The sequence below is a fragment of the Alosa alosa genome, chromosome 2 (assembly GCF_017589495.1).
Source record: "Alosa alosa isolate M-15738 ecotype Scorff River chromosome 2, AALO_Geno_1.1, whole genome shotgun sequence".
Classification (NCBI taxonomy): Eukaryota; Metazoa; Chordata; class Actinopteri; order Clupeiformes; family Clupeidae; genus Alosa; species Alosa alosa.
In genome coordinates this window covers 33641186-33655804 of record NC_063190.1, presented here as the reverse complement: position 1 = coordinate 33655804, position 14619 = coordinate 33641186, and the positions used below count along the sequence as shown (strand labels likewise).

At 39.4% G+C, this 14619-nt stretch overlaps 1 protein-coding gene and 1 long non-coding RNA gene across 2 annotated transcripts; both read right to left on the bottom strand.

Moving 5' to 3' along the window:
* Positions 1-66: 66 nt before the first annotated feature.
* On the bottom strand, positions 67-14321 carry LOC125287459 (tripartite motif-containing protein 16-like). The gene is made up of 8 exons (XM_048233311.1): positions 13707-14321; positions 8730-8825; positions 2705-2938; positions 2075-2246; positions 1941-1973; positions 1677-1736; positions 1189-1245; positions 67-1091 (listed from the first exon to the last, which is right to left on the bottom strand). The coding sequence occupies exons 1-8, from the start codon at positions 14286-14288 to the stop codon at positions 574-576; spliced, it is 1752 nt and encodes a 583-aa protein (XP_048089268.1). The 5' UTR covers positions 14289-14321; the 3' UTR covers positions 67-573.
* LOC125287486 lies at positions 11446-13199 on the bottom strand. Its single transcript, XR_007192371.1, has 3 exons — positions 13103-13199; positions 12119-12242; positions 11446-11515 (listed from the first exon to the last, which is right to left on the bottom strand). It is a non-coding gene; the product is annotated as an uncharacterized LOC125287486 (long non-coding RNA).
* Positions 14322-14619: the final 298 nt, after the last annotated feature.

Here is a 14619-nt window from a genome sequence, read left to right as displayed (position 1 = left end):
CTAGAATCTTTGGTAGCGATAACATGTGTTTTTTTTTTTTAAATATCCACCTTAAGATCCAATACATATCATTATTATTTTAATCAATTTTTACATATCAAGTCTTTTAGAGATTGGGACAGCCATATCAGCCATGCTTTAACAAGAAGTGTACATTTCATCTTACATCAAGTACAACCTTATATACTGTACAATCTATGAGTGCAACCACACACATATTTACATCTAGACAACTTAACCTAATGAGCTTCACTTTCAACTTTCATCAGACACGTGTCCACCATAATGCCCTTCAGCAGGAGGGAGAGGAAGTGGACTGTGGGAGAGGATCAGAGGGGGTGAAACACTGGGCTCCTCAACACATGTCCCACCCAATAGTGTATGTGTGGTGTGCTGATGTGTGTTCCAGCAGAGGTCCAGAGGTGCAGACGCTGTAATATCTGCTGGGGTCCAGAGATGAGGGAGTGCTTTTGGGCTTTTGTTTTCCCCAACAACAGAGAATCTCAGGCAGCTGCCAGATCCTTAATGGATGTGTGTGTGTGTAGTGTTACTAAGAGCATCTGTGTATGTGAGTCACGATAACTTCACTGATGATCCAAGACCTAGCCCAAACCCAGGGTAGAGTGTGTCTGTGAATGTGTTCTGGACTCTGTGCATGAGGGTCATTGTGTCAGAGATGCTGTAGAAGGCCAGAGTTCCTGCCCTGTGATCCACATACACTCCTATTCTGAAGCTGGCCACTAGAGGGAGTTTAGTCTGTTTATTATTGTGCCTAAAATAGGAGCTGAAGCTGCGGGGCTCCAGGCTCCAGGACTGACCATTACGTCCAAACCAACACTCATTACCCCCTCCTTTCTTGCTGATGCTTTTATATGAGACTGCTATATCAACCTCCCCACTCCACTCCACCTCCCAGTAGCAGCGTCCAGACACACCCTCTCTACACGACACCTGATTCCACCAATCAAATCTCTCTGGATGATCAGGATATGACTGGAACTCTGAAGCTCTCCTCTGCACCCTCCTGTTCCCCTCAGACAGATGGAGGTTTATCTGTGCTGTGTTTGGATCCAGTGTGAAGTGACAGCAATCTGATGAAGGAGAAGAGAAAAGAGGACAAACTTGTATTTGTTGTGTGTGTGTGCGTGTGTGTGTGTGTGTGTATGTTCATTTGTGTGTCCAACTTACACCGCAAGAGCTCCTCTCTGGTCACTGATTCTGAATAAACAGCCTGGACACCAAACACTGAAACAGAAAATATCACTTAACTACCAATACAACTTAGTTACAGTATACAGCACAGAGAGAGTACATAATGATGACCACACACTCATTTTCATATCACACCAGTAGAGATTGTATCAAGATGGTTATGTGGCATTATGAGCCCCCAGCTGTTTGTCTTAAAGGCCTCCGACCTCCCACTTGGTCTGTTTAGAGACAAATTTAAAGATCTAGTGTTTGTTTTTTGTCTCTCCTAAACCAAGAGTCTTGAGACAATTTCAGACATACAATCTAATGGGCCTTAATTTCTTAGCTCTGGTGTCAAGCCACACCCCTATTCCTCTTGGATTTGGCATGTTTAAAGATGAAAAGATTCAATGAAACTATCATTCATTTTTAGACCCCTGACCCCCTGATTCTAAAGCTGTTAGAATCAGTCAGTAAAGCCTTACTTTTTGGTGGCAGATCTTCCATACTATCAGTTCTTCTGTCTGGCAGTTTAGAATCAGTAGCTGGGAACAAACACAGCAACACTTATTGACACAGAATCTACAGAACAAACTCACACATTTGCTCTGTATATTTATATTATCTTCATGTTTACTGCACCTTTGGGGAAATGTTTGTTCTTAGCAACTGTGACAGGCATGTTTGTTCTAAAATGAATTTTTGTTATCTCAACTGTAGAAGGGAATGTAACTTGATGACAGACTCACTTTCTAAAAACTGGATGATCTGGATATGCGCCACTGTTGAGAGACAGAGAATAGTCAGAATGAATCCATAACAACTAGAACGTTATCTTATAAACGTAGTACATGATTGCGTCCATTCTATTTTTTTGTCCAACCTGCTGCAGATATCTTGGCTACTTCCTGCTTGAAGATGCCATCCAGTTTCTCCTCCAGCTGCACCTTAACTGCAGACACAGATTCCTTTACAGCCTCAAAAGAGAAACTCTGGTTGAAGGTCACGCTGGGTAAGTCTTTAGAGTGAGGAGACTCTTTGATTGATGGGATATTCTACAGATAAAAATATAAAAGACAGACTAGCTGAACATTCTGTTAGGGTTGTGTTTTATCCAAGACTGCATCATGAGTGAAACCAGTTTATTGTTCTTTATTGTGAATGTCCTGCTGGTTGAAACTGTACTGCAAGGAGCACCAGTGACTGACACAACATTCTGCAGAGAAACTCACACATGGTGAGACAGGCCACCTGAATATTATCAGGGTTGTTTGCTCAAACGCTGCAGACTTAATGGGTTAAATCAGTTGGTTTAGTGTGTGTGCAATTATGCATTGAATTAGTGTGTTTAAGTGTGTGTTTCTGTCAGATACTGTATCTACTGTAAAGCAATACAATATATTGTTTTAATTAATCACACATAATCACACATCATACAGCACACATACAGATTTTATTAAACACTGTTCATTTTGAAATATGTCATATGTTCAGGAGTACAGGTGAATGTTACCTTGAGGAAATGGATGTGATCTTTTGTGTGTGAAAGCTGCTCCAGCTCAGCATCTCTCCTCTTCAGCTCAGCAATCTCCTGCTCCAGTTGCTTCAGGAGTCCTTCAGCCCGACTCACCTCAGCCTTCTCCTGAGCTCTGATCAGCTCTTTCACCTCAGAGCGCCTTCTCTCAATGGAGCGGATCATCTCAGTAAAGATCCTCTCACTGTCCCCCACCGCTGTCTGTGCAGAGCTCTGTTAGGAGACACACAAAGAGGAGGGCAGTAGACACACAGAGGGAGGTGTGGCAAAGAATCACAACTTCCTACTGCCGAGTAGAACTTGTCACTGGCTATATGAGCCGTATGAGGGACCCCAGGATAAGTTGACCCCTGTGTGAGGGACCCAGAGATGTGTGAAGCACTAGTGTGTGGGGCACCATGGGATGGGAGAAGTACAGCTAGTGTGTGTGAGGGACGTCAGTGTGTGTGGAACACATGGGCACACCGCAGATGAGTAACAGAGTTAAAAATGTAGTGTTATATATGATTTTCGCCAAAATAAAACAGCCTTGTTTACAGTTTTTTCTGATTGCTTAAGCACATTTTTTGTAACTATGGCTTTTTTTGCAAAACTCTACACACAAATGGGAAAACCTCTCACCCAATCAGCAAAACATTGTAGTTCTCTTGCAAAAGCTAACACACCTTGCTTAACTCTTCACACCTTCGTAAAAATGGTGTTTTCGTATCTAACAGTAAACACAAGCCATCAGTAAGCACACAATGTGCCAACAACACACTGATGGTATGAATAAAAAAACACATCTGGCTTTTGCTTTCTCTGTGCACAAGGTAGACTGTCAGTTTGAGGTCATACTTTTGTCATAGTTCTGTAAACATACAGGGATCCCAACTTCAAGTACTAGTGTTTATTTACACACATCAAAACAAACACAAGTGTGTTTTTCCAAGTCAAAACACAAAATAGCATTTCACTGAGACAAAACAAATCAGTCTACATCGGGTCGTCTCTCTCAAAATTCTGTCTACATCACATGCAATGTCCTAGTCCAAGGCACCGGGAAAAATATATGCTGGAATGACGTATCCAGGCCTGACATGACAATATCCCCACATGTAGACTGTTTTTTTGTCTGTTTTTTTCTCTTCTCACTCTTCCTGCTCACTCCATCGTACCCATTGTACATTACCTGTGGCTTATTTATAGTGCTTAGGCTGATTGCAAAGTGAACTAATTATCTAAAACAGTTTTCACATGAGAAAGTGTGCCAGAGGGTTGGGCAAAATAGTGTAAATAATTTTGCCTACAGTTGTGCAAAGTGTGTGCTTTGCACTCAGTTTGCAATTTTGTAACAGTGTTTGTGCTTTTAGTTTTGCGAACTCAGTGAGTGGTTTTGCCATTTGTGTGTAGAGTTTTGCAAAAAAAGCCATAGTTACAAAAAATGTGTTTAAGCATTCAGAAAAAACTGTAATGCGCAACATGGGTCAAAAATGACCTGCATTCATTTCCTATGGTAATTCATACATACAGTACATGTGTTTATACTTGCAATATTTTTTGGAATTTATTTATTTCATCAGTCAATATTCCACATATAAATGTAATATCTTGTTTTTAATTATTATAAATCATAATTTTTAACTTTTCCTTTTTTTCCCATTAACAACAACAGTTTTTTCATTACTTCGTCTGGTTTTGGGTCAAAAATGCTATGCTTTTTCATGGCTGTGTATTCCTTTGCTGTATCTATTGAAAATAATTTATATATCATTAAATATTGCAGTTCATTTTGCAGTTATTTAGTACAAATCTTTTTGATTACTTCAAATAATTACAAACAGTTTTTCTATTGCTTAATCAAGTTTACAGACATATGTCAAATGTGACCCATGTGTGCACTATTGAATAGAAGCAAAAACAAGACATATTAAAACAATTACTTTGATAAAACTATTATGTTGTAAGTGTTTTAAACAAAATAACAACACATAATATAGTTGAAATATGTGAAATATACATATTTCATCTATCATGTCACTTTGTCACACATGACATCACTGATAACCAATCACATGTATTGAACTATACTATATCTGTAGTATAGAGAACTGTGATCAATGTGTCCAAATAAACTGAAGCTGATTAAGTAAAAACACATGGGTACAATAAATGGCCATTTCAGCACTATATGACACATACAAACGAGCATTACATGTTTGCCCTTGTATGCAGCCCTAGTGCATTGGAAACACAGTTTCCAACTTTTAGTATTCTTGTTTTCTGTGCAGCTCTAGCTCCTCGTCCACTTCAATTGTCCTTCCTCTCTGCTGTCCTTTTGTGGCTCTGTTTGGTTTCCTTTTTCCACATATTTCAATTGTAAGTAATGAGTGAATCTCAATATCCCCCCTCAGCCCTGAACCCTCAAAAACGTAACTGCCATTAGGCTTGGGGTTCAGGCTATATGTGTTTGGAAGAAGGAAGTGACCTCCACACTGCTCTTCCGTGTGGCATGACAAGCTCTTTGCCCGGTTTATAATCAGGGTAGTGAGCCGTTAAAATAGGCATCAAAGTAACATCCAGTACATTGGACAAGACCACAATGGACACATTGGCCATCTCTATCTCTGCTTTCATTAGTAGATGCTACTCATGCAGAGAGCATAAATATGGCTAATGGTTCCCTGGTCCAGAGTGCTGCATGTTTTCACCCTTAATGCCAATAGTTTAGTTGATCAGCATCCTGATTTTATCGGTGGAGTTAAAAATGAATCCAAAACGGAGCTGGGCAAAGTATTTTCATGACACATACTGTATGACAAAGTGCATGCGTGAAGGGCACGTCTGACCTTCAGAGCCATATGGATACTACAGTCACAATACTGTATATCAGACATGATGGCCCAGAGAAAGAAACTGTTGCACGAAGTGCACTAGGCCTACAGTATGTGCAAGGAACACAAACATGGTGGTCATTTGTGTGTGGCATACTGTATAAGATATATCTAATGGTGTGGTGCACATGTGATTGACAATTATTTCCTATTCCCATGTATATTAACAACACTTTTGGTGACGTTCACTACAGTTCACAATACTACAGATATAGTACAGTCCAACATAAGTGCCATTAGTTATCCGTGTTTTTTAATATGTGACAAATTGAGAAATAAACTTATATCACTATTTGGATTAAAACACTAGATTAAGTCTAAGTCTAACATTATTTTAAGATTATTATTTTAACAAAATTGTTTGTTATAATATGTTTTTATTAAAAACAAAATACACTTGAATGCATGGGTAGTAATAGTGGTGTCAGGATCCTGCCTGGATGGAGTGACTTTGTGCCACCCTGGTGGCCACTTTGTGTAGTGTCCTGTGTGTGCTGTGTTTTGCTTGTTCCCCATGTGCTTTGTGTTTACCTGCCTGTCACCTGTCTTTGTCTCTGCCCCATCTCCTTATTTCGTCTGTGCTTCCTGTCTTGTTAGTTTTCCCTCCATTTCTGCCTCCTCACCTGTTCCCTGTTATTGTCTCGTTGGTTTCGTCCAGTCCTCTGTCTTTCTGCTAATTGTTCTGTGTATTTCTACCCTCCTGTTTCTCTGTTCCTTGGATTGTTTCTCTGTTTTGTCTAGTCAAAATCCTTTATGTTAGTAGCGCTGTAAATGTTAGGTTTTGTTGATAATAATAAAGTGTGTTTGTCCGTAATTCTGCCTGGTGGAGTCTTGCGCTTGGGTCCAATCTGGCATTCCCTGACAAGTGGGCATAGAAAAACTGTTTTTTCAGAAAATAACACAACAAGTAAAAATAACTATATGTAGCAATCAACAATCAGCTATTTGATAAATACAAACAATATTGAATGATAAAATAAATTACTTTCAATAAATATAGAAAAGGAACACATAAACATGTATGAAATAGCATAGGAAACAAATGCGGGCCATTTTTGACCCATGTCTGAAAACTGGATGTAATAATGCAAAAAAGGTAAAACAAAAAAAATTGATTATCACAAACATGTTATTTAATGGATATTTGTCATTTTTGGATTACCAAGAGTTAAAGCTTTCAAATAGTGTATAACATTACTATACTACATAGCAATATGGTGCATACAATTGATTTAGAATGTTGGGGGGAGATTAAAGTGGAAATGAAGCAGTGAGAACTGTGACCATTTTTTGGTTGCTTTTTCATTTTTGAAGATACATGGATTTTCAGTAAACCTGAAATTCAAGTAGTTTTACTGGAAAATGACATGTCAATAACGACTTTCGCCACTAGGACGCGGCCATTTTTTAAAAATGCAGGCGCTACTACGTCATCAGAATGTTTGTTCGTGGATGTTTTATCCATTAGCTTTAACTTCAGTTGCAATAATGTGTTTGGATGTTCTCGCACAACTTGTGGATTACCGCGACCTGAAAATGCAGTTGCATCGTTGATGAATTGGTGAATAAACTCGGGGGAGCGAACTTCTCATGTGTGAGTAAGAGGTTTCTTTTTGTGATTGAGTAGTATCGATGATTGCATTTGTTTTGCTCAAGTAGTAGTGGAAACTATTTGCAGAGACTTGCGAACCTGGTGAGAACCTGTTGTGGGTACGCTAGCCTACGTCTGACTTGTGTAGGCTACTCTGTAGTAGCCTAGGTCTGTGATTGTGACAGGCATGGTTTTGTGGGTAGACGTTGTTTATGGACTGTAGGCTAGGCGTCTGAGTTTTTATTTGTTTATGCTAGTTACAGTATGTGCTTGTTATGTTATGCTATGCTAGTACTGTATCGCAGCTTCTACCATGATAATACATTGCAGAACAACTGAGTATGGGTGTAAAAATTAGTGTAGTCTCAGGTGATCAGTGTAGTCCCATAGCCTACCCCCTCCGCACAACCTATCAAGAGTATGTTAGTTGGTTAACTGCTGTTTATTGGGCGTTCCAGTGTTTCGGCTCGGATGTCCCTCAGCGACCATATTGCGACCTCCAACGTCTCGCTTTAATGATGAGCATTTGGCACGTAGGATTGGACGTGATATATCTGTTATTTTGAATGAGATGTCCCAGGTTCATTTCCTGGCAGCAGACACTCTCCCATGTGTGCCATATCAGTGAACATAGGGACACCACCCCCACATAAGCACCACCGATTGTTTTCTGTGCGCTCAGATACACCTCTCTCTCGATCATCTATTTCTCCTCCATAATCAGGCTCTGTGGGGGGCACTAAAACTCCCACTACTCTTACTGGCTCAAAAGCATAGGCAATTGGATGCCTATCCTCATTGGTGGGTCTATCCCATTCATCCATATCCATTTTGTTGAGGCAGTAAGCTAACTGTGAGGCTATGACAGCCGCTGTGTAAACAGCATAGAATGTTGTACCAACCATTCTTGTGATGTCATCATTTTCTGAAAACAAAGATGGCGGCGCACAGCTGAAACGAATGCAACTTGTTTGTGCTTTATTCTGAATAACGGGTCATATTTCTGACTTTATTTGTATTTATGGTATATTTAAATATTTAACTAGTGCTATAGACATGTTTTATTTGACTGCTTCATTTCCACTTTAAAAGTCATGATTCAGATAGTAATGCATTTTCTATTACTGAAAGAGTAATTAGCAGAGAAGCCGTATGCTTTGAATCTGATCCTGAAGGCGATGTTTTGATTTATTTTCTCAAAGGAAAATAAAAGAAAGAAAAAGTCAACATTTCGCCGCCTGATGCTTGACCTCCGTTACACATGCGTTCTGAGTGCCATACCAACGGGTTTAGTGTCCCGAAAATCCGTGTTCGAGGCTGAGTGGGATGACTGCTCTCTCCCCTCACTACCCCCAGGATTAAGCATTAATAATATTATTGATTTTGTAGATTCATTTTAATATCTGTTGATTTTTCGGCACATGTCCAACATTGAGCAACAGATCAAGCCAAAATTCAATCTGAGAAATGACATTATGGGTATCTGTGATCTGCTAATAGCTTATCATTGAAGCAGCTATACTAATTAAAATCTTCTCACCTTGAGAGTCTCCACAGCCTTCCTCAGCTCCTGCAGCTCCTCCTCTCTCTCCTGGATTCTCTGCTGGAATCTCCTCTGGCTCTGCCCCAACTGCTTCTGTTGTTTCAAATGCAGACATGTTTAAAGGAGAATTCCGGTGGTTCTTCACATAGATCTCTGTACTGGAGGTCACTGAGTACTGTCGGTACGGTGATCATGTTTATGCCCCCAAAGTGTAGCACTGCAGCTTCCTGGCACATCTAGCTGTTCACTGCAACAACTCCAGCTAGGTAGAGCCGATCTTTCATTTTTTTTTTATACCAATAGTACTGGGTGACCTCGAAACACAGAAATCGATGTGAAAAAACGCTAATTTATGACTTTTTGCGCTTTCCAATTAAGTAATTCTCTCCACATAGCCAGTGGGTGTGGCTCTTCCCCAAATGAATGAATTTCAGTGCCCACTAGCAAGAGGCTGGCGGACCACTGTCGGCCCATTGGGGGCTTAGCTGGCGGTCCGCTGGCATTTTGCTCATCGGTTCTCTGGCAGTCCACTGGTGGGTTGCAGACAAATTGGCCAATATTTTGCCACTATTGGTTTAAAATCGTTCAGTTATACTCCATATATCATTTTATTAACTTTTCTTAATATTCATGACAAGTTAAAGGAACCATATGTAAGATTGTGGCCAAAACTGGTACTGCAATCACTTTCAAATTACTGTAGAGCGGTGTATCCCCTCCCCCTCCCCCCTGACTCGAGGTTGCCAACCCGGATGCCGAAACACTACTGACTTTGTGATTAGTACATAGGTGGAGGATGGCGCATCAGGCCTAAACACAACATGACATTACAAAACACAACATCAACATCAGTTGAGGGCTGCAACTTCAATTTTTAAATGACAATATCCTGGCCGGACTACTGTTGTCAGTGATATAAGTATTTGAAATGAACATGATTTCTTAATGTCTAGTGACATATCAGGGCCATTTTATGATTAATTGAAATACATTTCTTACATACGGTTCCTTTAAATTTCAAGAGATAGTGGTCCAACGGCGGACCTAAGTGGCACGCCACCGGCGGCCAATTAGGGCGGGGCAATGATCAAACAGGAAGCACCTGCTGTGAAAGCTACCAGAAGGTCAGTGACATACAGTTTTGACCAAATTGGTGTTAAGGGTATAAATGAATTATTATCAAAATAATCATGCTACTTTTTATCTTAATGTGTTTGACATGTTTAAAAAATAGTATGGTATATATTTAAGCTATATATTTGATTTTAGAATTAGAGTTCTAAAGAATTTAGAATTAGAATTTAGAATTAATACTAAAGAATTTAGAATTAATGTTTCTATTGTCCCACTTTAGGACAAGTAGCAACATTGTAAATGATAAAATGACTGAACATAAAATTGACCTATGAAATCACTTATTGAGGTAGTTTTACTATTATTCATGAATTACTAGTTTTACTATTATTATTCATGCACCATGGTTTAGGCCTTTTAGACTTTACATTGTCCCACATTAGGACAACTGACTGTCCCACATTAGAAAGCTGCACATTTTCTCAGACAGTTTGGCACTAAGAGCACTGATATCTGTATTATTTCTTCCATGAATGTGTTATCTGCATTTTCTCTTTTGATTTGATTAGGACACCCCCTGAGGGTTTCAAAATGGTATTGGGTGTGGATTTAATGTGTTGCCTTCACATCGTAATATACTTCAGAAGTCCGAAAAGCAAAACATTTCCCACATTAGGGCAATCCACCCCATCTTAAGCCATCAAATGTGTCAACATAACATTACACTGTAAAAAAAAACTCTCTGCGTTTACTTAAAAAAACAAGTCAACACATTTCACTAGCTTTGAGTAATTTCAACTTGACAGTGAAGAACTCAAATAATCAAGTTAAATCAACAAATGCTCCCAACTTGAAATATCTAGTAATGCAAACTTAGTAGAAATATCTAGTAATGCAAACTTAGTATTGTGAGTAAGGTGGACTTACAGTAGGTTAGCAACTCAAAAAGTCAAGTTGAATCAAGTGCTTTTAACTTGAAATATCTAGTAATGCCAATTTAGTATTGTAAGTAAGGTGGACTTACAATAGGTTGGCAACTCAAAAATTCAAGTTGAATCAAAAGTTCTTCCAACTTAAAAAAACAAGTCAACACATTTCACTAGCTTTTTTTGAGTAAGTTTTACTTGACAGTAAATAACTTAGATAATCAAGTTGAATCAACAAATGCTCCCAACTTGAAAATATATATCAATTCCAACTAATACATTGACTCTAACAAGAAAAAACAAGTCTAAATAACAACTCAAAAATCCAAATAGATCTAACAATGTTTTTATTTTTAGCCAGTTTGAACACCCCTGACCTACAGTACCCTCCAGAATTACTGGCACCTCTGCTAACGCTGACTAAAAAGAGGAATATTAAATCATCTTTTAGAAATTGATCTTAATGCCTTAAGTTAAAAAATGAGGGAAAATCCAACATTTAAGGACACCAATTTTCTTTGTGAATGAATAATGTATCATAAATAAATAAAAGTTCTTCCTTAAAATACAGGGGTCATAAGTATTGGCACCCCATGTCGTGCAGGAGTCCGCATAGGTAGGCCAGTGCAGATGGAAGATCCTTGATGTCCTGTAGAACAACAGTCTCTTCCAGGACGATGGCTTATATTGGTAACAGTGTCTGGTGCTTTCATGGCGAGGTCGCCTTCAATGACGGTCAAGATTCCAATTTTCATGCCTCTAGTCCTCCTCAGCATCTGCATCCTTGGTGGAAAAGCACAGAACTACATCACTAAATTTTCAAAAAAATAAATTAAAAGGCAATGGTTCTCCGCAATGGTGCAGCTCAGATGTCTTCTTAATTCTTTTTTTACTTAAAGTGAGACACTAGTGAATAGGGTAACATTTTTAACTAGCAGATATCACTATGAAACTTTCCCAGTAGATTACTTACATTAATATGAGAAAATAATGTATTACAAGTTTTCTGTAATTTAGTCTTTACATATGCAAATTAGGCAGTATCTAATAAAATATGCGATAATTTGCATACATTTTAAAACACGTTGAGTTCATCATTAACTGGTGCACCTACTGCATTTTCGAGTTCCCTAAATGTGAAGTGTTTGTGCTTCCTACTTTTGTGTGTCGCAAAGTTTTGTACATTGCCAATGCTATGGTCGCAGCCTACAAATGGACAAGTTATAGCTTCACCACGACGTAAATGTCCTCCAAGATGTTTAAAAAAGTCCACTGCACTACAATCACATTGGAATGTACACGATTGACAACTGAATGTAGTTTCGACCTGAGGTGATTTGTCTTTTGCATGGTACCGTGCCAAATTAAATTTTAATGTAAGCTTACCTGAAGTCTTAAAGATGCACATGCACTTGGGGTGGAGGCAGAGCCAGCTTTTTCCCTGGTGACCGTTATGAAGCCTGTAATGGGTCAGGAGGGTCTCTACATCCGGGTGAGAAAATGGACACTCCTGCAACAACAAACAAGAGTAGAAAATTATTATTTTTTATATAGGTTTGTAGTGCAGTGGACTTTTTTAAACATCTTGGAGGACATTTACGTAGTGATGAAGCTATAACTTGTCCATTTGTTGGCTCTGATCAAGCATTTTTTAAGGGAGCGCGATCGGCGAATGTGGGGTTGCCATTGTTTTATGTGCCTGCATTCTATTGACATATGTTGCATTAAAAATTACATTTCCATTTAATTTTTTCAACCTATATGCAGCGCCTCTGCAGATCGAGTAGCAGCAGTTGCAAGACATTGCTAAAAACTTTGGGCGGGAGTAAGGTTTAATCAGGGGTTTAGCTTACTCCACAGTGAGCTAGCTATCCTCGCTGGCATCCAATACAAAGGTCTTTCTATAAAGGTGAATATTTTAGGAACATACATGTTTTCAGCAAAACAGGGAAATAGCTAACCAGACAATTATACTGATAATTGAGCTGTAGCAGCTACGGCTATCACTAGTTGTGGAATTAAGCTACTAAGATTAGCTAGCAGGCTAGCTTAGCCTAATAGCCACTATTTCAACAACACCACACTATTTCCAAGAACGTTCCTTGCTGATATCCATTTTACACAAAATTGTTCCTGAAAGTGAATGTTTTAGGAACATCCTTGTTCAGCATTACCGGTTATGTCTTCCCAGAACATTGCAAGCTTTTACCATTCACAGTCATAACTAGACATCACTAACGTTAGCTAGTGATAGCTGCTAACGGAATGTGGGCAGTCAGATCAGCTTAGCTTAGCTAAAGCAACACGACACCGAGAAAGACTGACTATCATAACAATTGGATATTGGATAAAACTAAATGCCTTACTTACCTTTGACAATGCTGTTGTCATTTGCTCCACGCTGCATACAGGTAGGGAAGGTGACTGGCTTCTGTCCTCCTGACAAATTCAATCTGCAGCCCACAGTTAAGCCTTGATAATGTTAGGAAACAATGCGCTTTGCCAACTTGACTAAGAAGTTCAGTGAACTTTGGGAAACTTCTCTCTTATAGATCCTTAATTATGCAAGTTGAGTCAACTCAGTTTCTTAAGTTTGTTAGGTGAATTTCCCAAATTAGTTGTAAAAACTTGTTATAATGAGTTTTACTACACTATTTGATTATTTGAGTTCTGTTTAGTCAGAAAAGTTATTTGCCAGTACTAAAGGCAAGTTGTATTTTTTACAGTGTACGGCAACTAGGCTACAGGAATGTCTTATGTCCAAGATATTCCATGAATTCAACTTTTCAACCCACCGCCGACTTACGCTGTGCTATGTCACCTGAGACTTGACGTGAGATTCGACCGTAGCCACCACTCACGTTCAAATTGATAAATGCCATGCTTTGCGTGGAAATGTGTGTACGCCTGTCCTACGGCTGTTTTATGACCTCTCATATAAAATTAAGACACAAAGTGTAGCTCCAGTACTCACCTGTTTGTTAGTCCTTTCTGCAGCAGCTGTGACTGTGTCGTGGCCTTTATGATCGTCCATCAGACACATAAGGCAGATACAACTCTGATCAGTATGACAAAATATCTCAACAACCTTCTGATGACGACAGCAGATCCTCTCCTGTAGCTGGCCTGTGGCATCAACCACTGAGTGTTTTCGTCCAGGATTAACTTCATTGTGAACTTTATAATGAGCTTCACAGTAAGACACCAGACACTTCAGACAGGACTTCACAGCTTTGATTTTTCTCCCAGTGCAGACGTCACACTCCACATCTCCAGGTCCAGCATAATTGTGAGCAGCAGGTTGGATTCTGGTCTTCCTAAATTTCTTCACCATTTCAGCAATCAGAGGGTTTTTGTAGAGGACAGGTCTGGGAGTGAAGGTGTGTTTGCACAGGGGGCAGCTGTAGACTCCTTTCTGGTCCTCCTGATCCCAGCAGCCCTTAATGCACCTCATACAGAAATTATGTCCACAGGGAATAGCCACTGGATCCTTCAGCAGATCCAGACACATTGGACATGTGAAAGAGTCTTCCTTCTGAGAAATCGCTTCTGACATTTTCTAACTCTAACAAACACCAAGTGCACACTCTGAGAAGCAGCAGCAGAGTGACATCTGAGTTTCGTTTCTGTTCCGCTTCATCAGAACTCTCAGGACAGGTAGGGCAGGTGAGGATGAGGAAGTGGCTAATCAGATACCTGTGAAAGACTGGAAAAGCAGGTTGGAACAGATTTTTTTAAATATTAAGGACGTGAACTGAAGTCGACTACCTGTACAACAGGGTTGAATCTTGAAATTGTTTTAAAGAAATTATGACTTGAAGATTCCATTCAAAAAAGGTTAACTAAGGCCACTTTATTTCTGCACACAGTGTATTACAGTATATGCT

Coding starts and splice junctions, on each gene's coding strand:
- LOC125287459 (XM_048233311.1), bottom strand. CDS start 14,288: ATGTCAGAAGCGATTTCTCAGAAGGAAGACTCTTTCACATGTCCAATG. Junction 2,247..2,704: donor ATCACATCCATTTCCTCAAG/GTAACATTCACC, acceptor TTTTATCTGTAG/AATATCCCATCAATCAAAGA. Junction 1,737..1,940: donor GATCATCCAGTTTTTAGAAA/GTGAGTCTGTCA, acceptor GTTTGTTCCCAG/CTACTGATTCTAAACTGCCA.